Source organism: Zonotrichia albicollis, chromosome 4 (genome assembly GCF_047830755.1).
Source record: "Zonotrichia albicollis isolate bZonAlb1 chromosome 4, bZonAlb1.hap1, whole genome shotgun sequence".
Lineage (NCBI taxonomy): Eukaryota > Metazoa > Chordata > Aves > Passeriformes > Passerellidae > Zonotrichia > Zonotrichia albicollis.
The window spans coordinates 71,927,918-71,946,520 of NC_133822.1; the positions used below are offsets into that span (position 1 = coordinate 71,927,918).

The window sequence follows — 18,603 nt, forward strand, 5'->3', positions numbered from 1 at the left end:
GCTTTGCTCATCTTTGTTTCCTTCCTTTCAGTTCTGACCAGTTCCTTTTGAACATTCCTTCCTCGGTGAATTAAGCAGCCAGAAATTTATTTAAATCCTGTGCTAACTGAACTAATCCAAAAATTCAGCAGACAATCACATCCTCCCCTCTACCAGTCACTTCCAGCTCTGTCATCTGTCATTTTCCACTCAGGCATGTGCAGTGTGGGACTTGGTGGCAGGACACAAATTGGTGCAGCTCATGGCACACTGCAAATCCACCTTTTGATAACATCAGGGTCCATTCTTTCCCTTCAATACCCAGTCATCCTGATTACCCCCAGCACTCACTGGCCTTTTCATTTCCCTGATCTGAATCACAGAGACCCTCTTGTCCCTTTGCCAAACTAATCCTGGCTCTTGGCATGGCTTTCCCAGAATTTAAATCTGCTAAGCTGGTTTTCTTCTTTAAAGTTAATTACTACAGGCAGCCTGACTATTCCTTTGGGAAATTCCAGTTATTAGGGAAGTTCCAAAAATATGGGAAAATTATGTTTCCCACACTTCCTTCCTAGGTTGGTGTTTTATTATATTGAGAAGGATTGCAGAACATCTGAGTACATAGAAATGTAGTGCCTCTTTTTATTTTAAAAGTAACATGTTTCATTTTTAGTGTTAACAACCTAAAATATATGTTAATGTCTAACTAGAGGTGCTGATTTTAAAAAAATCTTTTCAGGTATTTCTTTCTAAAAAAGTGTTGGCATGTGGACATGGAATATAAGTTCTGTCTGCATTTTTTATTGTATTGTATCAAGGTTTGTTCTCTTTTTTTCTTAAAAAAGGAAAAATGGGGAAGAAGGAAGAATTTGAGAATAACACATTTTACTTTTTTTTTGCTTTTTACCCTTTAAAAACTTTATTTAGAATACCCACACAAAGTCAAAAACTTGAAAGTAAAAACTTGAAAGCATAATCACTTTTTTTCTAAATTTGTGCATGAAAACTTCTACCAACCTGTATTAGATGTTGAAAGATTTTAGTGGGTATTTTCAGCGTTAAGAATTCATTCTCTGCAGTTTATATTTCTTTTTCTGACATGATAGGTCTGGATTTATTGCTTTCTGTGAAAGGGTAACTCCTAATTCTTTGTCACTATTCATTTTCAGCATTCCTGCATGCCACCCTCCAAAAATCTGAGTGCAATCCCATAAAGATTTCGTTTCATGACTTAAAGCACCTTAGTAGCCCAAATGATCTTAACAAGATTATAGAGATGTTTAAATCCTGCCATCCACATAAAGAAAGAAAGTGAAAAAATGCACAAAAACCTGTAGGTGAAACAGCATCATCTCCAAGGTGACAAGGCCTAAATGGGCTTGAATTTATCAGGGAAGAAATCCATCACTTTTGAAAGTCAAATATTTGTCCCAAATTGAGCACCAAGTGCACAGGCTGAGTCTGAGCAAGCATGAACAGCACAAACTGCAGTCAGAGGGCTCAGATGCACTCTGCTGTCTTCGGCTTTATTGAGCCTGCATCCTAGTTTGCCCTTTCTTTCTTTCTTTTGGTTTTGTTTTTTGGGTGGTTTGCATTGTTTTGGTTTTTTGGGGTTTTTTTCACTAATACCCTTTTGCGGAGAGAATTCAACTGAAATGCTTTGAAATCAGAGTAAATTATGTTCACTGCCCACTTCATATTTCCATTTTTTATTTTGTTATTCTTTTCTAAGTTCTCAGACAGTTAAGGGAGGCACTGTTTTTCATACTGTGTGGATTTGACAATGTCCAGTTCTGTTCATGCAAGAGTCTTGTTCTTTCTGTTGAATTGAGTTTCCTGGATACCAGTTCTTGTCTGCTGCAGCTGTCAGAGTTATTCTTGGCTTCTCCTTCACTCCAAGAGTGCCATAAACTGCTTTCCTAGCTTCACTTTCTTGAAGGAGTTATCAGGTATTCCTGCTAATAATCATGTGGGCAGGAGAAGCTGCTTGATGCTTCCAGAGCCATCAGCAGAATTCCCTCTGCTTTGGGAGATTGGCTGCACATGAGGTGTTTAAGTGACTTTTTATTAAATTCCCCCTCTTCTCTTCCCTCCTTCTCATTCTATTAGCCACCCTGAGATTTTTTTTTGGTAGGATATGGCTCCAGAGATGGGAAGTTTAACAATAAAACAGAAAGAAAAGGGGGAAAAGACATCCTGGTCACTGTCCATTTTGATTATGGTTTTATTTGTTGTCCTTTTCAAAGTGTAACTGTTCATAGTGATGAGTATTTTCTCCTCCCTGCTCCCATTAGAAACATTGTGTTGTATCACCCCTTTCTCTGAAAGCTTTCTGTACACATTTTTTATGTTTAAAGGAGTTGTTCTCACATGCACTCGAACATACATTTATATTCAGGGGAAGCTCTTCTCATACACAGTCAAGTATACATCAAGCACTTTTAAATTAATCTCTGTTTCTTGGTCTTCTTTTATTTTTTCTTTTTTTTTTTCTTTTGCTTGTTCTGCACACTACCCCTTTGTCCTTCATCCTTAACTGGAAAGCATGCTGATGTATTTAATTCATGTAGGATTTCATCCCCTGCCCTGAGGAATTCCTTTGCAATTCAATTTCTTCATCACTGGTTCATTTCTCTATTTTGCCTGGTGATATACAAATGCCCTGCAACCATCTATTACTGTGTTTTCTAAATATCCATCTCATACTGAAAAGGCCTGTTAGCTGAATATTCCATGGCTAAGGCTTATGTTCTGTTCTGTTCCCACTTGTTCTGTTTCTTTTAAGGCACCTTTTAGGTCCCAGTTTTAAAATCTTTTTCACTGCTGAGGGCCAGTCAGGACACAAAAAGCAATTGTCCTACAATCTTTGTTAACAAGAGGAATTGCTGCAATCTCCTTGGGAATTAACTCTTAAGTGGTTCATCAATAGGGTTGGTAATAAACTCTAGCAAACACAGAAAATGTGATAGTCCTAGAAAATGCTAGATAAGGCATTGGGAATGCTGCACTGAGCACTGCCAAATGTGGGTACTGGAGGTGAAGGGTGGAAAGGATTGAGCTCCACCTGGATGTTGTTTTGCAGTCTGATTGCTGGTGGCTGAGTGCAAGTAAAACAAAAAATATTAGATATGAGTTTTAATTGCCCAGGATATGCAGTTTATTTAAACCAAGGATGCTCAGGGCATTGAGAAATCTTTGTGTTGTGGGTCACTAAAAAATTCATACCAGTTTACACAAGGCTGTGTCCAGCTAAATCTTAAAACCTCCCAGGATAATCTTCCAAGGCAACCTGTTTCAATATTTACTTTTTCTCATAGTGAGGATTGTTTAGTATTTTTTAATGGCAAGTCAGAACTTCAGCTGGTTCAGTTTTCTCTCTTATTCTTGCCTGGATCCATCTGCTTTAGAGCCTCCTGTAGATCCAGGAAAATCCCCTTTGCCTTCTTGAAAACCTTTTATCTCCTGACTAAACAAGCCCAGGTTCCTCAGCCTCTCCTCACAGGCAAGTGCCTGTTGCACCACAATGTTGGTGACTTACTCCATTTTTGTGACATTTTCCAAGTTTTGGCAGGGTATGAGCTAATAAATGCTAAATGGAACACCTTTATATGTGGCATCTTTCAATATTTTCATTATCACTATTACGATGGGATAGAGAATGTGTTTGTTCATTTTTTGGTACAAGGTTTTGGTTGTGGTGAAAGTTTGGATTAGCATCTTTTTAGAAAGGAATCTGAGAGTTTTACCACATCCAAGTATGAGTTGATAAGATATTGGATAGAAAAGCTTGAAATTTGAAGTAATCCTTTTGTTTCCCTTTGCACTTCCAGGGAAAGCTTCCCCTGAAATATTGTTAACATTTTTTACTTTTAGAAAAATGGAGATAAGAAGCCCAGGGAAATTAGAAGGAGTCTGGAAAAAAAGCAATTAAAATCAGTGGACATCTGAAATACAAGACTTGTGAGAAAAGGTGGAAGCAGTTGTCCACAGAAGATTGAGGAAAGACATGGTAATAGTCTGCAAATACTTTAGAGGCTGCATGTAAGGAAGATGGGATCTTCATGTTCTCTTAGGAAAGAGCAGGAATTAATAAGATAAAAGCACAGCAAGAGTTAGATTAGGCACTAGGGAAAGAAATGCTGTGAGGGAACATCCTGAAACAGAAATTTGATAGGGAGGTTGAAGAAGGCTATCATGAAAATCTTTGAGAATAGGCTAAATAAGAATGCCAGAAGCATGTTTATGATCATGTACTGATAAGAAGAAAAATGGAGCATCTCTTGTGGCCCAGGCATATTTCTTTGTTTGCTGGTGATGAATTGTGTTGTATGGTTGTTCCCTGTTTCATTATTTAATATATAAAAGGAGTGCCATTGATTATGGCTTTTTACTGTGTCTACAAATGTCTATGATTACTATGATTAAATATTTTCACTTGGCTTTAAAGAAATAAGCACTCATGCTCATTTATTTTGTGTTCTTCAATAAGCTTTTGGCTTTTGCTGCAAAGGATGTCAGCAGTCAAGCACTCCCTAAAAGCTTTTCCTCTTTTATTGGATACATCTAAATTCCACATAGTCATGCTGAATATTATCAGTTACTCTTGACTCAGACAAAATGATTTTAAAAGCAGTCAGGGAATACATGGGGGGGTTTTAGTGCTGAGCAACTGATTTTTAAATTGCAGAGTTCTGTGTGGTTTCTCACACACTGTCCATGTGAAAACTTGGACTACAACAGATTTATGTCATTACATTAATAAGTGTGACTTGGACTTTTCAATTGGGAAGCTTAGATTGGATCAGAGCAAAGGTCATTTGTTGTTGGTTATCTCGTGTTTTTCCTGCTCAATATAAAAAGAAGTCCCTGTATGGTTCTTGAATGTTCTGTACTGTGAGATTAAGAGTAGGAAGAACTAAAACCATTGTTGACCTTACAAGCTTTGTTAATCAGTTTACATCTAATGTTTGCTATCAAATCCTGGTGCTCTTACTGGTTTTCTTGGAATGCAGCATAATTCCAACCCACAGTGAAGTCCCAGCAGATGTTCCCATCACCCCAGACCAAGTTTATTTTTGTGTGATGATCTCTTCATTTCCTTGAGGTTTCCTTTCTTTTTTCCCCCTCTCATGATTTATCATCCAAACATTCTTCATCTCCAGAGGAACTGCAAAACACATTCCCATGAAAATCCTAAATCTCTAAAAGCAAAAAAAAAACCCAACAAAAAAAAGCAAAAAAGAATAAACCCCCCCATGAAGTAACCTTGTTTGTCACTGAATGGCTTGAGTAAACTCTTCTGTCACAGCCATAGTAAAGTCTTTAAAGTCCAAGACTGCAATCAGACTCTGTCATAAACAGGAGTATTGCCTTTTTGACTGATTTCTACTCTAAAACCAAAGGGTTCATTAATCTCATCTAGGGCTGTAGTGAGGGAGAAAAGAAAAAAGGAAAGAAAAGAGTAGGCAAGATGTGATAAGGTAGCTTTAATGATTTTGGGGCTTTATTGGCTGTGCATCTTTGGTCAATCTCAAGCCATACTAGTTCTGTCAGTGAGGCTTTTCTTCTCTGAAAATAATGGTGCCAGACATTATAATTACACATGGAGGTCTTTCAGCAATGCTTCAATTCAATATTTCTTTAGCACACCATAAATAAGAAAAAATAGGCTTTTGGTCTACAGAGATATGGTGAAAGGCTTTTACTTGGAAGTAATTCATCAAAACAGGTTTTTTTAACTGATGCCAGGCATTTCTTCAGTTTGATGGAGGCAGCAAGTTGTATCAATGCAGATTTTAGGCCATGGGACTCTTGTCCCATTGGCTATTACACAGTCATTGGCCATCAAACATGCATGTAAGGTGTTGTAGGCCTTAGCTGTGGTCTTGAGGATGCTTTGGGTAAGAAGTATTTAATGTTTGTAGCTCCTAGATAAGTCCATGTGAGCAAGCTCTGTGATTTATAGAGGTCCAGGTGAAGGCTGTTGTTCCCAGGCTTTTGGATGCACTGCTTATGTTCTGAATAAAAGCCAGAATGGAATGTGATCTTGGGAGTCTGCCTGTTAAATGTGTCCTGATTTAAATACAGAAATTCAGAACTGCACCAGGGTGAGGTTCATTTGCACAGGGTTTGGTGCCTGCAAACAGGGCACTCATTGCTTTTCTCCTTCTGGAGGCTGAAACAGCCTCTACTAACTGATGTAATTTTTCCCTACATTATGGACAGTGACTGGACTTGGCTGTTTGTGATTTTGCTGGAGAATTTTCCCTTCTGGTTTATTATTATCCAAAGCAGTTTGTGGAAGCAGCAAGGAACATTTTACATCTGTGCACAGACATTCATCCTGTCAATTGGTTTTCCAGGATCTTATGTTCTGTTCAGGGAGTGTCTCTTCCCACTGAAACTTTATTTTATAATGCTGTTGTGAGAAATGGCTGTGTTGTTCTTCTAGTGGGTCTTGTTTCCCATATTCCAAGTTTTCCCATATTCTAAGTTGTTTTTTTTTTTTTTATTTACATTGCAAAGTGTTCCCTTTGTGAACAGCCAGCTTAATTTCTGGAGCTTCAGCATCCAGGTTTTGCAGGGTTTACCTTGTGGGAGAGGTTCTGATAGCAAAAGACCTTAAACAGAACTGGAGAAATCTAATTCCTACATCATTTATTGCATGTTGACAAGAGAGGACTGGCCTAATGCCCTAGAACTGAATATGTTCTAAAACAGATACTGAGAAATTTAAAGATTTTTAAAAAGCTACTGAAAAATTTAAGAACCTTATAAAACTGATTTGAGTCATTCCACAAATAAAATTAATTTATAAATAATACAAAAATAAAATATCAGTCATGTATTCACACAGATGCTTTAGCAACAACAGTAGGACAAATGATTAATGTTGCAGTCATTCCATGATGGGGACGTTGGCCCACAGCCCAACCCAGCAATGTTAAACACTGTATTTCTTCCAGGAAAGTAATTCCTGATTGCAGTATCTATTTTCAGCTCAAGTAGCTCAGTGTGGGAGACTTGGACTAGCTCAGAAAGGACTGAGTTTTCCTGGTGTCATTGTGTCTCAATGCAGTTGGACATCAGAAATCAAATGTGAATTTTGACCACAATGCAGCCTGTCTATAGTGGTAGATTTTGACTTGGAATATTTTTGCCCAAGAACAAATTTGGGGTTTAGACCTTTTCAAGGTGCTAAAATGCTTTCAGATCAGGATTTAGATTGTCCTTCTATCCACATATACATCAAGGTGTTAACATAGATAATTTTTTATATCGCTCTTTCCTATGTGCTTCAACAAATTGAATTTCATTATTCTAATTGTATCAATTTATTTAATACTTAATGTCTACTTTAATAATATTTATTATTTAATATATTTATATTCTATATTGTTGTATTAATGTATTAATATTAATGTATTTATAGTATATATTATTAATAGATTGCATTGTATTAATATATTATTAAACATGTTTAAATACCACTGATAAAGAATAAGATAAAAGACAATTGAATGAATGAGTGAAAGAAGGTTCTGGGAAAACCTGAATTCTCAGAAATCAGTAACAGACACACTTGGTAGTTCTTTGAGATCTACAGCACAAAACCACACAAAAACTGTGTAACAATCACACTTTAACATAACTCTTCAAATGTGAACTCACATCTTACATCACACAGGAAAATGTGGAGGGTAAGAATTTTTATTGTGGAATTTCATCATTCCCAGTAGTACTTTGCTGAATTGAGTAATATATTTTTTTAAAACCACCCTGGTGGCCTGCACTGCCTGGGGTGAAAGACAACCATGGGAGATGTGGATTCACTGTTGGTGCCATGGAGCCTTTCCAAACATAAAAGTGGGAAGGCCACCTGAGCGTTTGTTGTGACTTAAACTTCCAGCTGTAGCCTATAATCTCCTGACAACTTGTTTTTCTTTCTGCAGCAAAGTAAGGCTGCCACTTTTATGGGAAGATGAGGAAAACTCCCAGGAAGGCTCATCTGTCTCATTTATGAGTGCATCAGGAAGTAAAGGGTTGACTCAGCCCATGTTTGAGGTTTTAGCAAGAAATAGACATCCTGAAATTTATTTCTGCATTTGAACTTAGCAAGAACACTGAGTTTATTTAAATTTATTTTGAGTTAAGGGTTAACACACTGTATGTTGCCTTGGAATCGAGCCCTCTGATGTGTTTACATGGTTCTGTGTACTCAGTGGGGATGAGTAAATCACTGCGGTAGATTTTTCTGTGTGAGGATGGAGTTTATCAGGCCTTTCTGGAACTATTGAATGATAGGATTGTTAGGAGAAGCCTGGCTAGTCTGTTTTCTTCTGTAATAGCATGACATAGCCACAAAGTATGCTGGTGATAACAAAAAAGGCAAGCCATGTTGTCAGATTCCTTATTTACCCAAGAGTGAACATGGAGTAACTGTAAGGAAAACAAGACAATGTATTTATATTCCCTTTGAACCTGAGTCAGAAATATCTCTTCAGAATGGTGCATATTTAATGATAGCATCATACCTTGGGGTTTTCTTCTTGTTGTTGGATTGTGGAGGTGTAGGGTTTTTTCTTAAATTCCCTTCTTGCCTAGTAGGGAGTTGATATTTATAACCCACTCTCTTTGAGAACAGCTTTTAAATATTTCAATACCAAGAGAGAACTCGTTTCCAGATTCACTTTCAGGATGGAGTGAAGAAATTAAAGCAATGAGGGTTTAAAAAGAAAAGCAAAGAGCTAGAAAAAAACACTTGTTCAGTTGTTGGATTTCTCAGTCAGAAGCTCTTGCTGTCAAATTTATCTCTGTCCCACTAAGAGCAATAGAGATTTCCACCCTGAGAAAGGGAGAGATGAAATAATGAGTAAGGTAATAGTGAAAAACAGATATGTGAATAATGAGTTACAAGTATTAACTGTCTTGCATGATTAGCTGTTTTGGGTGAAATTTCTCAGGTAATTGTTCTCTTTTTCAGGGACAGAGCTCCCTTCATCTTCACATCAGAGATGGAGTATTTCATAACAGAGGGGGGCAAAAACCCACAGCGTTTCCAGGAGTTTGTGGAGCTTTGTTGTCGAGCTTATAACATAGTCAGGAAACACAGCCAGCTGCTCCTGAACCTGCTGGAGATGGTAAGGAGCTCGAGGATGAAACCAAAACTCCATTTCTAGGGTTCTCTTCCCTTTAACCAACTCTCTGCTGCCTCCAGTAGATTTGATTTGAAGAGGTATCAGGTGCCCAGGTGCTGCTCTTCCTGTGCAAAGAAGGTGTTCACTTTAATAATTTCTGAGAAAAGGAAAGATAAGCTGCTTGGGGCTTTTCCCATTGGTTTTTACAAAATACCAAAAAACTGCAAAAAAAGCTGGGCAAAAGTTTTGCATTCAGGAATTTCACTCAGCTCTTTTCCTAGGTCTTCATTTACCATCCCTGTTCATGTTTACAAGACAAAGTAAGCTAAATATTTCATGGGGGGGGGGGTTGACAGTACTTAGTGATGCCTTTACAATGGAGGTTGACCATTTCCACAGTCCCTCCCTAGGATGGCAAACACAGGAAAGAAAGAGCAGTGCCCATATTGACATAGGTTTTAAAATTCTTTTGTATAGATTTTTAAATGAGTTTTTATCAGTAAGTATTCCTACTGATTCATGTGCTGTGGCAAGTTCCATATCCGATTTATGCCTCTATTTACTTGTGTGGGAAAGGTTAATGATTTTCCTCTTCATGGCTACAACAAGAATATGACATCAACTAATATTTGCTAAGATGCTTGGCTAAGATATCAATCCAGAATTTATGTGCAGGGCCCCACAACCTAAGGGAGTGGTCTGTGCATAAAATGGCCTTATAAACAGAGCTGCTGAGATTGGGGTACAGCCAAAAAGTTTCTCTGTAAACACCACTTTATCTTCTCCAACTTGTGCAGCGGGGGTGGGAGACAGAAACTGAAGGAATCTCTCCCCTTGCCTCTTCCATCTTGTCCATGGATTCTGATGCAGGGATTCTTGAAGGGATCCCCTAAAATGGAGCAGGAAGGATTGTTCCAGATCTCCAGAACTTGCTGCTTAGTAGCCACAAAGGTGCACAAAACTGCATTCCCATCATAAAGCACAATTTTCCTCTGGAAGGAGTGCAGGGTGGGGTTGCAGGAGATCCTGTCCAAGTTGAAAAGCCTCTGGAAAGCTCAGGATCAGCCTGTTCTCATCCACAGCAGTAATCCCTGCAGGATTTCTGAACAGGTTGCCTAAAACTGTGTGGTGCAAATAAAGCCCCATCTCTTTGTCCCTCTTTCTGCAAGAGGCAGAGATGATGATGTCAGATTACCCTGGGATAATAGAGAGCCTGTTAGGAAAATGCTCCAAGCAGCAGCTCTGAAATAACTCTCTCTGCCTGACCAAAGCTCAGGTTTGTCTCTATCCAGGACATGCTGCATCTTTTGTTTCTGCTGGTCTTGTAGCAGAGGTAACAGAGCTGAGCTCAGAGTCAGCATCCAGATGTGTATTAAATATTTGTCAGTGGGCTGCAGCTCAGTCAGTTGTGTTGCACTTCATAATTAAAAAATGACTGGCAGCACACTCACTCCCCATCCACGAGCTCTTCGTTGCAAAAGGAGTCAAACAAACAAGACGAATTTGGGAGCACCTCAATTTTGCCAGTAATATTTGGAAAGGTTAGCCTGTTTCTGCACCTGAAGTGGGGTGTTGGTCAGAAATTGTAAAAATAAAAATTATTCAGTTCCATTGGTCATTTCTAGAAAAAAAAAATAGACTGTGAAGTTCCACTTAGAATTCATTTCCACACAGAATTTCAGATGTCATCATGGAGGGATAAGTAAACTAATCACTGCTTCTTTGTATCAGTGAAAGTTTCAGATTTCTCTCCCTGTTTGGAAACCTGCATCATTAATCTTTCATTCTACTCCCACATTCTATTTTCCCAGATGCTATTTGTAAAACATAGTTAAAAAAAAATTTAAAATGAGACTAAAAAACAGAGTACTTCACAGAATATTACACTGAATGTACAGAATACTCACAGAAGAGTAAACTCTACCCTGGGTGATCAGTGACAATTAGTGGTTTAGAGCAAACGTGATTATGAACAAATTGAGGAGTTTTTGGCCCAGTTTGGGAATTAATGTTATTTCTTGGTGGTGAGCAGCATGTTTCTAAAGCTGTACTGACATTTGCTACTGGGAGTAAGAAATAATCCATGAAGTTTCCATCACTTTCAAAAGCAGAAACATCTGTGGGAGACCCAAGAGTCTTCTGGCCGAGTTCAGCTGTGTAAGTGCCTGTAGTTCATCAGCTTTGCTCTCATTAAAGATTTGATGTGAACTATTAATAAGAGGGTGATGACAGGACACAAACACCTTCTGACTGCTTTAAAGAAATGCAAAGTCCATTAGTAAAAAATTTTTTTTTATATATAGAAAGTTATTAAAAGGGACTTTATCACTCCCTTTCCTGGTGAAGGGTGAGGAGCTTAATTTGCAACAGTATGCAACAACTTTTCTTTTTTTTTTTAATCCAGAGGGGACAAAAGTTGTTCTCATCTTTTATAAATGGGTTGAAGGTATATTGATAAATAGCACTGTGTGTCCTTCAGTGCTGAATATTGTTATTGTCCTTGCTGTCAATCCACTTAAATTCACCTCATTTGCTTTCTGTCTCTCTGCTCCTTGCCAGTCTAAACTCTGTGAAGACAGCAATCTAACTGTCCAGTGGCAGCTTGGAATGGGCTGAGGAAGATTTTCCTCATAATGCCAAAAAGGAAATGTACAGGTGTTGAGAATGTTTGGAGGAATAACCTTGAAATAAAATCAGTGTTTCCTTTTTTCTTTGCTGTTACTTGAAAAACTCAGTGGGTCTTTCTGTCTGAGCTAGACATAAATATCAATGGAAAATACACAGAGACTGCAAATTCAGATACATTTCCATCTGTGCAATCTGAAGAAGTGATATTTTTCTGCGTTACACACACACAAAAAAAAAACATCACTCCCAACTTACTGTGATTGCAGAGAAAAATCAGTAGGTTTTGAAGAGAGTAGATTTTATTGTTGTTGTTGACATTTGTAAATGCCTGGAGAGAGCTGCATGGGCAATTGGACACACTGAGCTGTCTAATCTCCTCAGGTTTTTCCTTTTCAAAGGGAATATTGATATTATTTGGTTTTTTGAATCTAATCTGACTGACTAACTAGAACAGCTCTGTCCCTCATCCGTGGAAAATAATACCTGCTCCAGAGGGCAGCTCTCACTGCCCACTCAGGGCTCCTGCCATGAATCAGTGTCTGAAGTGCTCTTCTCCTCCTGATGCCTTGGGAAGGCTGACCTAGCACAGAGACCAGACAGAGTTAAAGAATAAAGTAGGGATTTATCCAAAGGATCTCCTGCATGGATGCACCTTGGGCAGCACCAGAGCCCAGCCAGGGCTGCACCCAAGATGAACCAAAATGGCTCCAAAATGCACGGCCGGGCACGGGCTCTGTCCCTGGGATCAGTTCTGCTCCATTTGCACCTTGCAGTTCATTGTCTCATTCCAGCTTTAGCCCAGGCAGTCCCACCCTGCTTGTTTTTCTCTCTCCAGCCCACGGGGTTTGTGCTCCTGGGCTGAGATTTGGGTCATTTGTCCTTGGTGCCCAGCTGGAGCAGGAATTGTTTTGTCTCCCTGCTCTGTGTACAGAGCTCAGCATCCCCTGATATGAGGTTCAGAACTGCACACCAAAGCAGCACAGAACCTGAAAAATATAAAAGCTGAAACCTGAGACATCACTGCTCTGACTGTAAAGGGAGTGAATCTGTGATCCCTTTGCAGGAGGAGCCCAGAGCAGTGCTGGTGGAACCAGGAGTTACAAATGAGAGGGTGATGTTGTCCTAAATTGAATTAGGGTTAAGACAACCACAGAAATGTGGTTACAATTGCTCAGGTGGCTGAATTTGGTCACCTTCCCTTTATCTCCATTAGAAGGATCTGAAGGAGGCTTAGCCGTGCACACCTTGATGTTATGGTGTCAGAAAAGAAAATAAATAACTCCAATGGATCATTGATTCTGACCCATGCCTCCTCCAGGTGCCTCAGTGTGGAGGTTTACAATGCAGTATATTCACTTTATTATTCCAGGCATTGCTCTAGCATCAGAACCACTTTTCAGATCAGCAAAACTGCTTTACAAGGCTGTTTTGGTGTAAAATCTTCCTTCTCTCAGGCCTGTTTCATTTAAATTTCTTTTGAATAGAACAGTGGACTAATGACCCAATATTACTTTGCATTTAGATGCTGCATGCAGGATTGCCTGAGCTGAAGAGCATCCAGGATGTGAAATATGTGTATGATAACCTCCGCCCTCAGGACTCAGATCTCCAGGCTACAAGCTACTTTACAAGGTAAAACCAGAATATTTCCCAGAAACCTTGTCTTCTTCAGGCATGGAGCAATTTTTCTCCTATGTTAAGAAGCTTAATCAGGGAAATTACACTAAAAGATAATTTGTCTTCATGTGTTTACTTTTAAAAAGTCATTGCTTATGCATGTTGTAACCAATTTCCTCAAATTTCTGGAAGAAACAGTTGTGCATTTGTGGTACACTTGTAACAAGTCACTTACTCAGTGCCTGGAGATTTCTTAGGCTTTCATGGTGAAACCATCCTATTTGTATCAAGTGTTTTCTCTGTTTTTAAATGCAGCAGCTACATACAAATGGATTTAGACTGCTTAAGGGGGTTCAAGCTGTTAATAGTGTGAGTGAGAGCCTTCAATTTCTGCATTTTGCTCCTTTTTCTCTTCCTCTTTTGACCTTCTGTGCTCCCTCAGAGATGTTGCTTTCCCTGTGCCTGCCATAGTTTCTCCAGCTGCAAAACACTGCTGGTTCTTGCTTTCAGTCAGTGAACAGATCAATCACAGAAAAGCCTTGTGTGAATGTAGATATATTTAAAGCTTCACTTGTTTTCATGATAATAGCTGGGGATTAATGAGGAGGAGGTGCAGCTGGTGTGCATGAAGTCAGTCTAAGACCCTCAGTCCTGATCTTTCTGCTCTGCATCACAAATAATTCCAGCTGTGAGGATGCTGTAGATGGAGTGAGTGCAGACTTCTCTGGAACGGGAAATTCACTGCAGTTCTGGGCACAGCGTGAGGCAAAATCTCCCTGAGCAGCACCATCATTTCCCAAGGACTATGAATTCATGCTCCCTGGGCACCCTCAACACATGGAAAACAACCCAGGCTCCTCTGACTTGATGAAAGTTTTGGGAAATTAAGAGTGTGCTGTTTCTATGTCTAGAAATCTGCTACAGTCTGAGGAAACCAAGGCAGCAAGTTTGGAGAAGGCTGGGACAGAGACCTAGAGACTCTAAGGGTGACATTTCTTTGAGAAAAAAAAAAATATATATAAAAACTTGTCAAACAAAACTATTGTTCCATGACTTTACACACAGCATAGCACTAAGTTCCTTTTCCTGTAGCACTTGCTTTTTTTCATATGCTTTCACTCCTGCCCCTTAGCAAGATTGTTATATTTTAAAATTTAATTACAGTTTCACATTTACCATCAACTCCTACCTTATCCTTTCCTTTAAAATTTCATATATTCCCAAATTACAGACTTAAATTTCCACTTCTAATAGGAAACATGCAGTTTCTAATTAAACTGTAGAAGTCTTGATTCTGTCAACTAGTTCAGGGGGTTGCATCTATCTCTCGTGGGTAAAATAGCCAGTTTATTTAGTTAGTGAAAAAGGGCTGGGATATACAAAACAAGCAGGAAAATCTGAGTTTTCAGAGTGAAAATTGCATCAGTGGCATGCAGAGCTCAGAGCTGGTGCCCCTCTGGAGGTGAAAAGGATCAGCTTCCAGCTGGGTCAGTTAAGGGTTGGCATCACTGCAGCCTTGCTTAAGGAAGAGTCAGGATGAAGGTTTGGTTCAGGGCAGAGCTGGATCTCCACACTCTTTCTTTTGGGGGTTATGGACATCAGGGTGGGAATTCACCTGCAGTCTTCCTCAGCCAAAGCATGTGGGGTAAGGCCATAAAGTGATATGAGAAAAGAACATTTTCAGAATAATTTCAGAAAGGAACAAGTCTGGACCGGACCTATACATATAGTGTGAAACTGAGCCTTGAAGCAAGTACAATTCAATACTGACATTGAGAAAAAAGAATATGGATTTTGGAAGAGTTGGTGTGCTTTGATGCCTGGTAGAGGTTTGTGCTAGGCTTAGGAAATCCTGTTCACCTCACAGAGACTGTAGGTAGGGCTCAGAGGTCAGAATGTCCTTTATCCCCTTAGATATCTTGTTAGGGATGGTGTTAAGGAAATTAAGGAAATTCCACTCAATTCCAACAAATTAGCTGTGCTGTGGGCTCTGTCCTTATTTGAAGCTGCGTTTTCTCCTAATATACATTCTCTGAACTCCAGAGCTGTTGTTCCAATTTCCTTCAAAATGCTGAAGCTTTGTTATTGTCCATCATTGCATCAGATAGAAAAGACAGATATTGCTAGAGTGCATATTTTATTCATTAATATTCTTAGGATTTGTTTCTATTATATATGCTCATTTGCAAGAAAATCCCTTTACATTAGTTCATGAATTTCCATGGATCTCATTTCTCTTTCTTTTCTTCTTTATTCTAGTTTCTATTCATTAGTACATTATTTCTGTTAATTCAAAAAACATATTAACATTTAAACATGTTTGAACATGAGGATAATATCAGGCCTCATGTCTAGTAGGATTTTAACTTCTGGAAATTGTATCCAGGCATTTTTCAACATAAAGACTTTGGGATGGCCTGATACCCAGATCCATGGAGAGACTGCCCCTCTGTGAAAACTCTTTCCAACCTGGTCTTAGGAATATAAATTTATTGAGATTTTTGTTAGCTGCATCATCTTTATTCCTTATATCCTTCTTATACAAAATATTGATAGGATAAAAAATCCAGTTACATTATTTTCATGGTCAGTCTATGGCTTATTCCAGCATATATGTTCCAAACTGCCCTTAGAAAGACAAGGAAATTAGAAGTTCTGATTATTAGCACAACTTCTAGTGGTTCTCAAATCCCTTGCAATTTGTAGCTCCTTTTTCTCTATAATTGCTTCCAAAAACACTTCATTGTTTTTACAAGCTGTTTTCTAGACAAGGAGAGTTGGAATGTTAAACGTTGCCAACAGAAAGGTGTTTCTTGTTCTAAGTACAAGGTAGTTATTGTAATCTTTCAGATTCAATCCTATAACTTGTCCACAGAAAATCCCAATCTTCTGCTGGTGGAAACAGGAGAACAGCATTCCTCTGTATTTCAGTAGAAGTGGGCTGCTTTTAGCAATTCTCTGGTTTAGCAATAGCACTGACACTGGCCCTAGTGCTGTTTAGGAACAGCATGAAATGATGAATGTCACAAAAGCTCCTGGCAGAATGATGTTGATTTGCTCTTTGCCATCACCTCTTTGGCCAGCAGAGCAATTGGGTCGGGGTTTGGACTCTAACATACTGACCCCTTCCAGGCTCCTAAAGCGTTCTGTGTTTTACTGAATTCCTTTGCTCTCATTCTGGATTTGAGTCATGTGCAGCAGACTGTGGTGTCACTTGTGTGCAGCCCTTCCCACATGGGGTCAGTCCCGTTTTGAGCTGATGAGCAGCAGCGTTCAGCCCCACAGCCCTCTGCAAGGTCACAGCCTCACTTGGGGATAAACAATGCACCAATTGAGAGTTAAACAAGAGTTTCTGTGTTTCCTTGGCAGTCCTGTGCACCTACTGCCAAATGAAACATCCTTGTCTCTCCAGCATCTGCCCTGAACTCAGTTTGATCCTTGAAACTCAATTTGATCCTTACCCCTCCCTGCTTTCCTCTTCCCCTGACAGCGCAGTTTTATCAGAAGCTGGAAACCCATCTTACCCCTGGATATAAATTTCCTCTATGGTTTTCTGCAGATGTCTTCAAATGTCAGCGTGGTGGGGCAGGCTGCCTGACATTTTTAATGTGCCTGCACAGGGATGTGTATTTAAAATTGGTTTTAAGAGCATGAAGTTAGCCTAATGCAATGAATGGAGTTGATTTCAATTGATTGCAGTGTGCCATCTAACCCACTCACAGAAATCCATGAATAAGAGATGCAGGGTGGATCTGACAATTACCAGGGGAGCACAGTGCATCTCTTCAGCAGCCTGATGGAGGGGAGTGCTGCTTGGGTCAGCTGCTTTGTTTATTTATGGACTATATTTGTTTATGCACTCATTTTTTAGGTACCTGTCTCTGCTCAGGTCAAGCACATCTGTTCCAAACCACAAATGCCAGCAGCTTCAAACTGGACAATCCACAGTAACTCCTTTCGAAACATGATGCTGATCTCAAACTGATCAGTCAACTCTGTTTCCCAGGTGGCTGAGGGTATTTCAGCAAGAAATTTCCCAAAAAGGTGAAACACAGTGGAAGTGTGTGGCATCTGAAAGAGAATGGACAAAACTACAACACTAACCTTTATTTCAGTGAATTCCAAGTAGTTTGTAAAGATTGTGGTATATGTGCCCCAAAGGAACAGGAGGCAGACTTCCTACTTGAATTTATGTTTTTGAGGGATTTGTGTTAGAAAAGGTCAGGAAAACCCTATTAATATGGGGGCATGCTATTCAACTTGTTTTGGAATGGAGCTTGGTAAATTCATGGATGGAAATGTGGAATATAAATGGAACACTCTCCATTAACATCTGAGAATCCAATGAAAATAAATTTTGTTCATTATACTCTAAATGATTTTAAGCCTAGATGGAAATGAGAAGCCGGATATCATCAAGAAAGATAAAGAAATATCCACCAAGGCTAAAATCTTAATAACTAGGCAGTAATAATGGCTGTATGTGCTGTGTATAAAGGCTGATGTGTCCTGAAAAATCTGAGCAAGCCCTCAGAGTACCCATTGGTCCCATAAGGAATGTGCACTTTCTAAAACAAAAGTGGCAAACTACCACTAGGCACTTGTGAAAACATCAGCCAAACTTTTCATCCATCTCCTTTTACACAAGCAGCCAGGCAGTCTGTTCATGTTTTACCTGATACTGTAATTTGACAGCTCTGTAGAAAGAAAGAAACCAAATCTGAAATTCAAAGGCAATTCAGCAGGTGGAAAGCAGAAAGTCATTACTTTCCAATAATCCCAGATATTTAACTTTCTTTTCTGAGAAGTAGGTCAGAAACCAATCTGCATGGTAAACAGTTATTGTCATGTGGAAAATAGCATTTTTCTCCCTGAAAACTGTGTTGGCAATATTTAGATTCACTGCTAATATCACTCTAGTTAATGACAGTTTCCAGTTTGCTTCTGATTAACCTGGGCTTTTAATACTCTTTATACTGTTCACTTAGTTCAGCTGTCTCTAGACCATCAGGCACTAGTTTTCTGTGCAGCCTGGGAGCTCTCAAATAAATAAGAAACTTTTTGTCACCTTCGTGAAGGCAGAGCTCTGGGCACAGGCAAAGGTGGTAATGGCCAGGGAGCAAGAGGAGGATTTTTACAGAGAATACCCATGACCTTACTGCTTTCAACTATTGCTAAGCTTAATGTGGCTAGGGAAAAGGAGGTGTATGGGGATCTGGGAGAGTTCAAGGAGAGACTTCCA

The 18,603-nt window shown here is 39.2% G+C and overlaps 1 protein-coding gene across 1 annotated transcript in view; it reads left to right on the forward strand.

Annotated features, from left to right (window-relative positions):
- The window catches only part of PIK3C2G (phosphatidylinositol-4-phosphate 3-kinase catalytic subunit type 2 gamma), a 198,752-nt gene that overhangs the window by 131,859 nt on the left and 48,290 nt on the right, over positions 1–18,603 (forward strand). The window contains exons 27-28 of the mRNA XM_026790362.2: positions 8,963–9,119; positions 13,267–13,376. Coding sequence (XP_026646163.2) covers positions 8,963–9,119; positions 13,267–13,376 — 267 coding nt within the window. The remainder of the gene's footprint in view (positions 1–8,962; positions 9,120–13,266; positions 13,377–18,603) is intronic.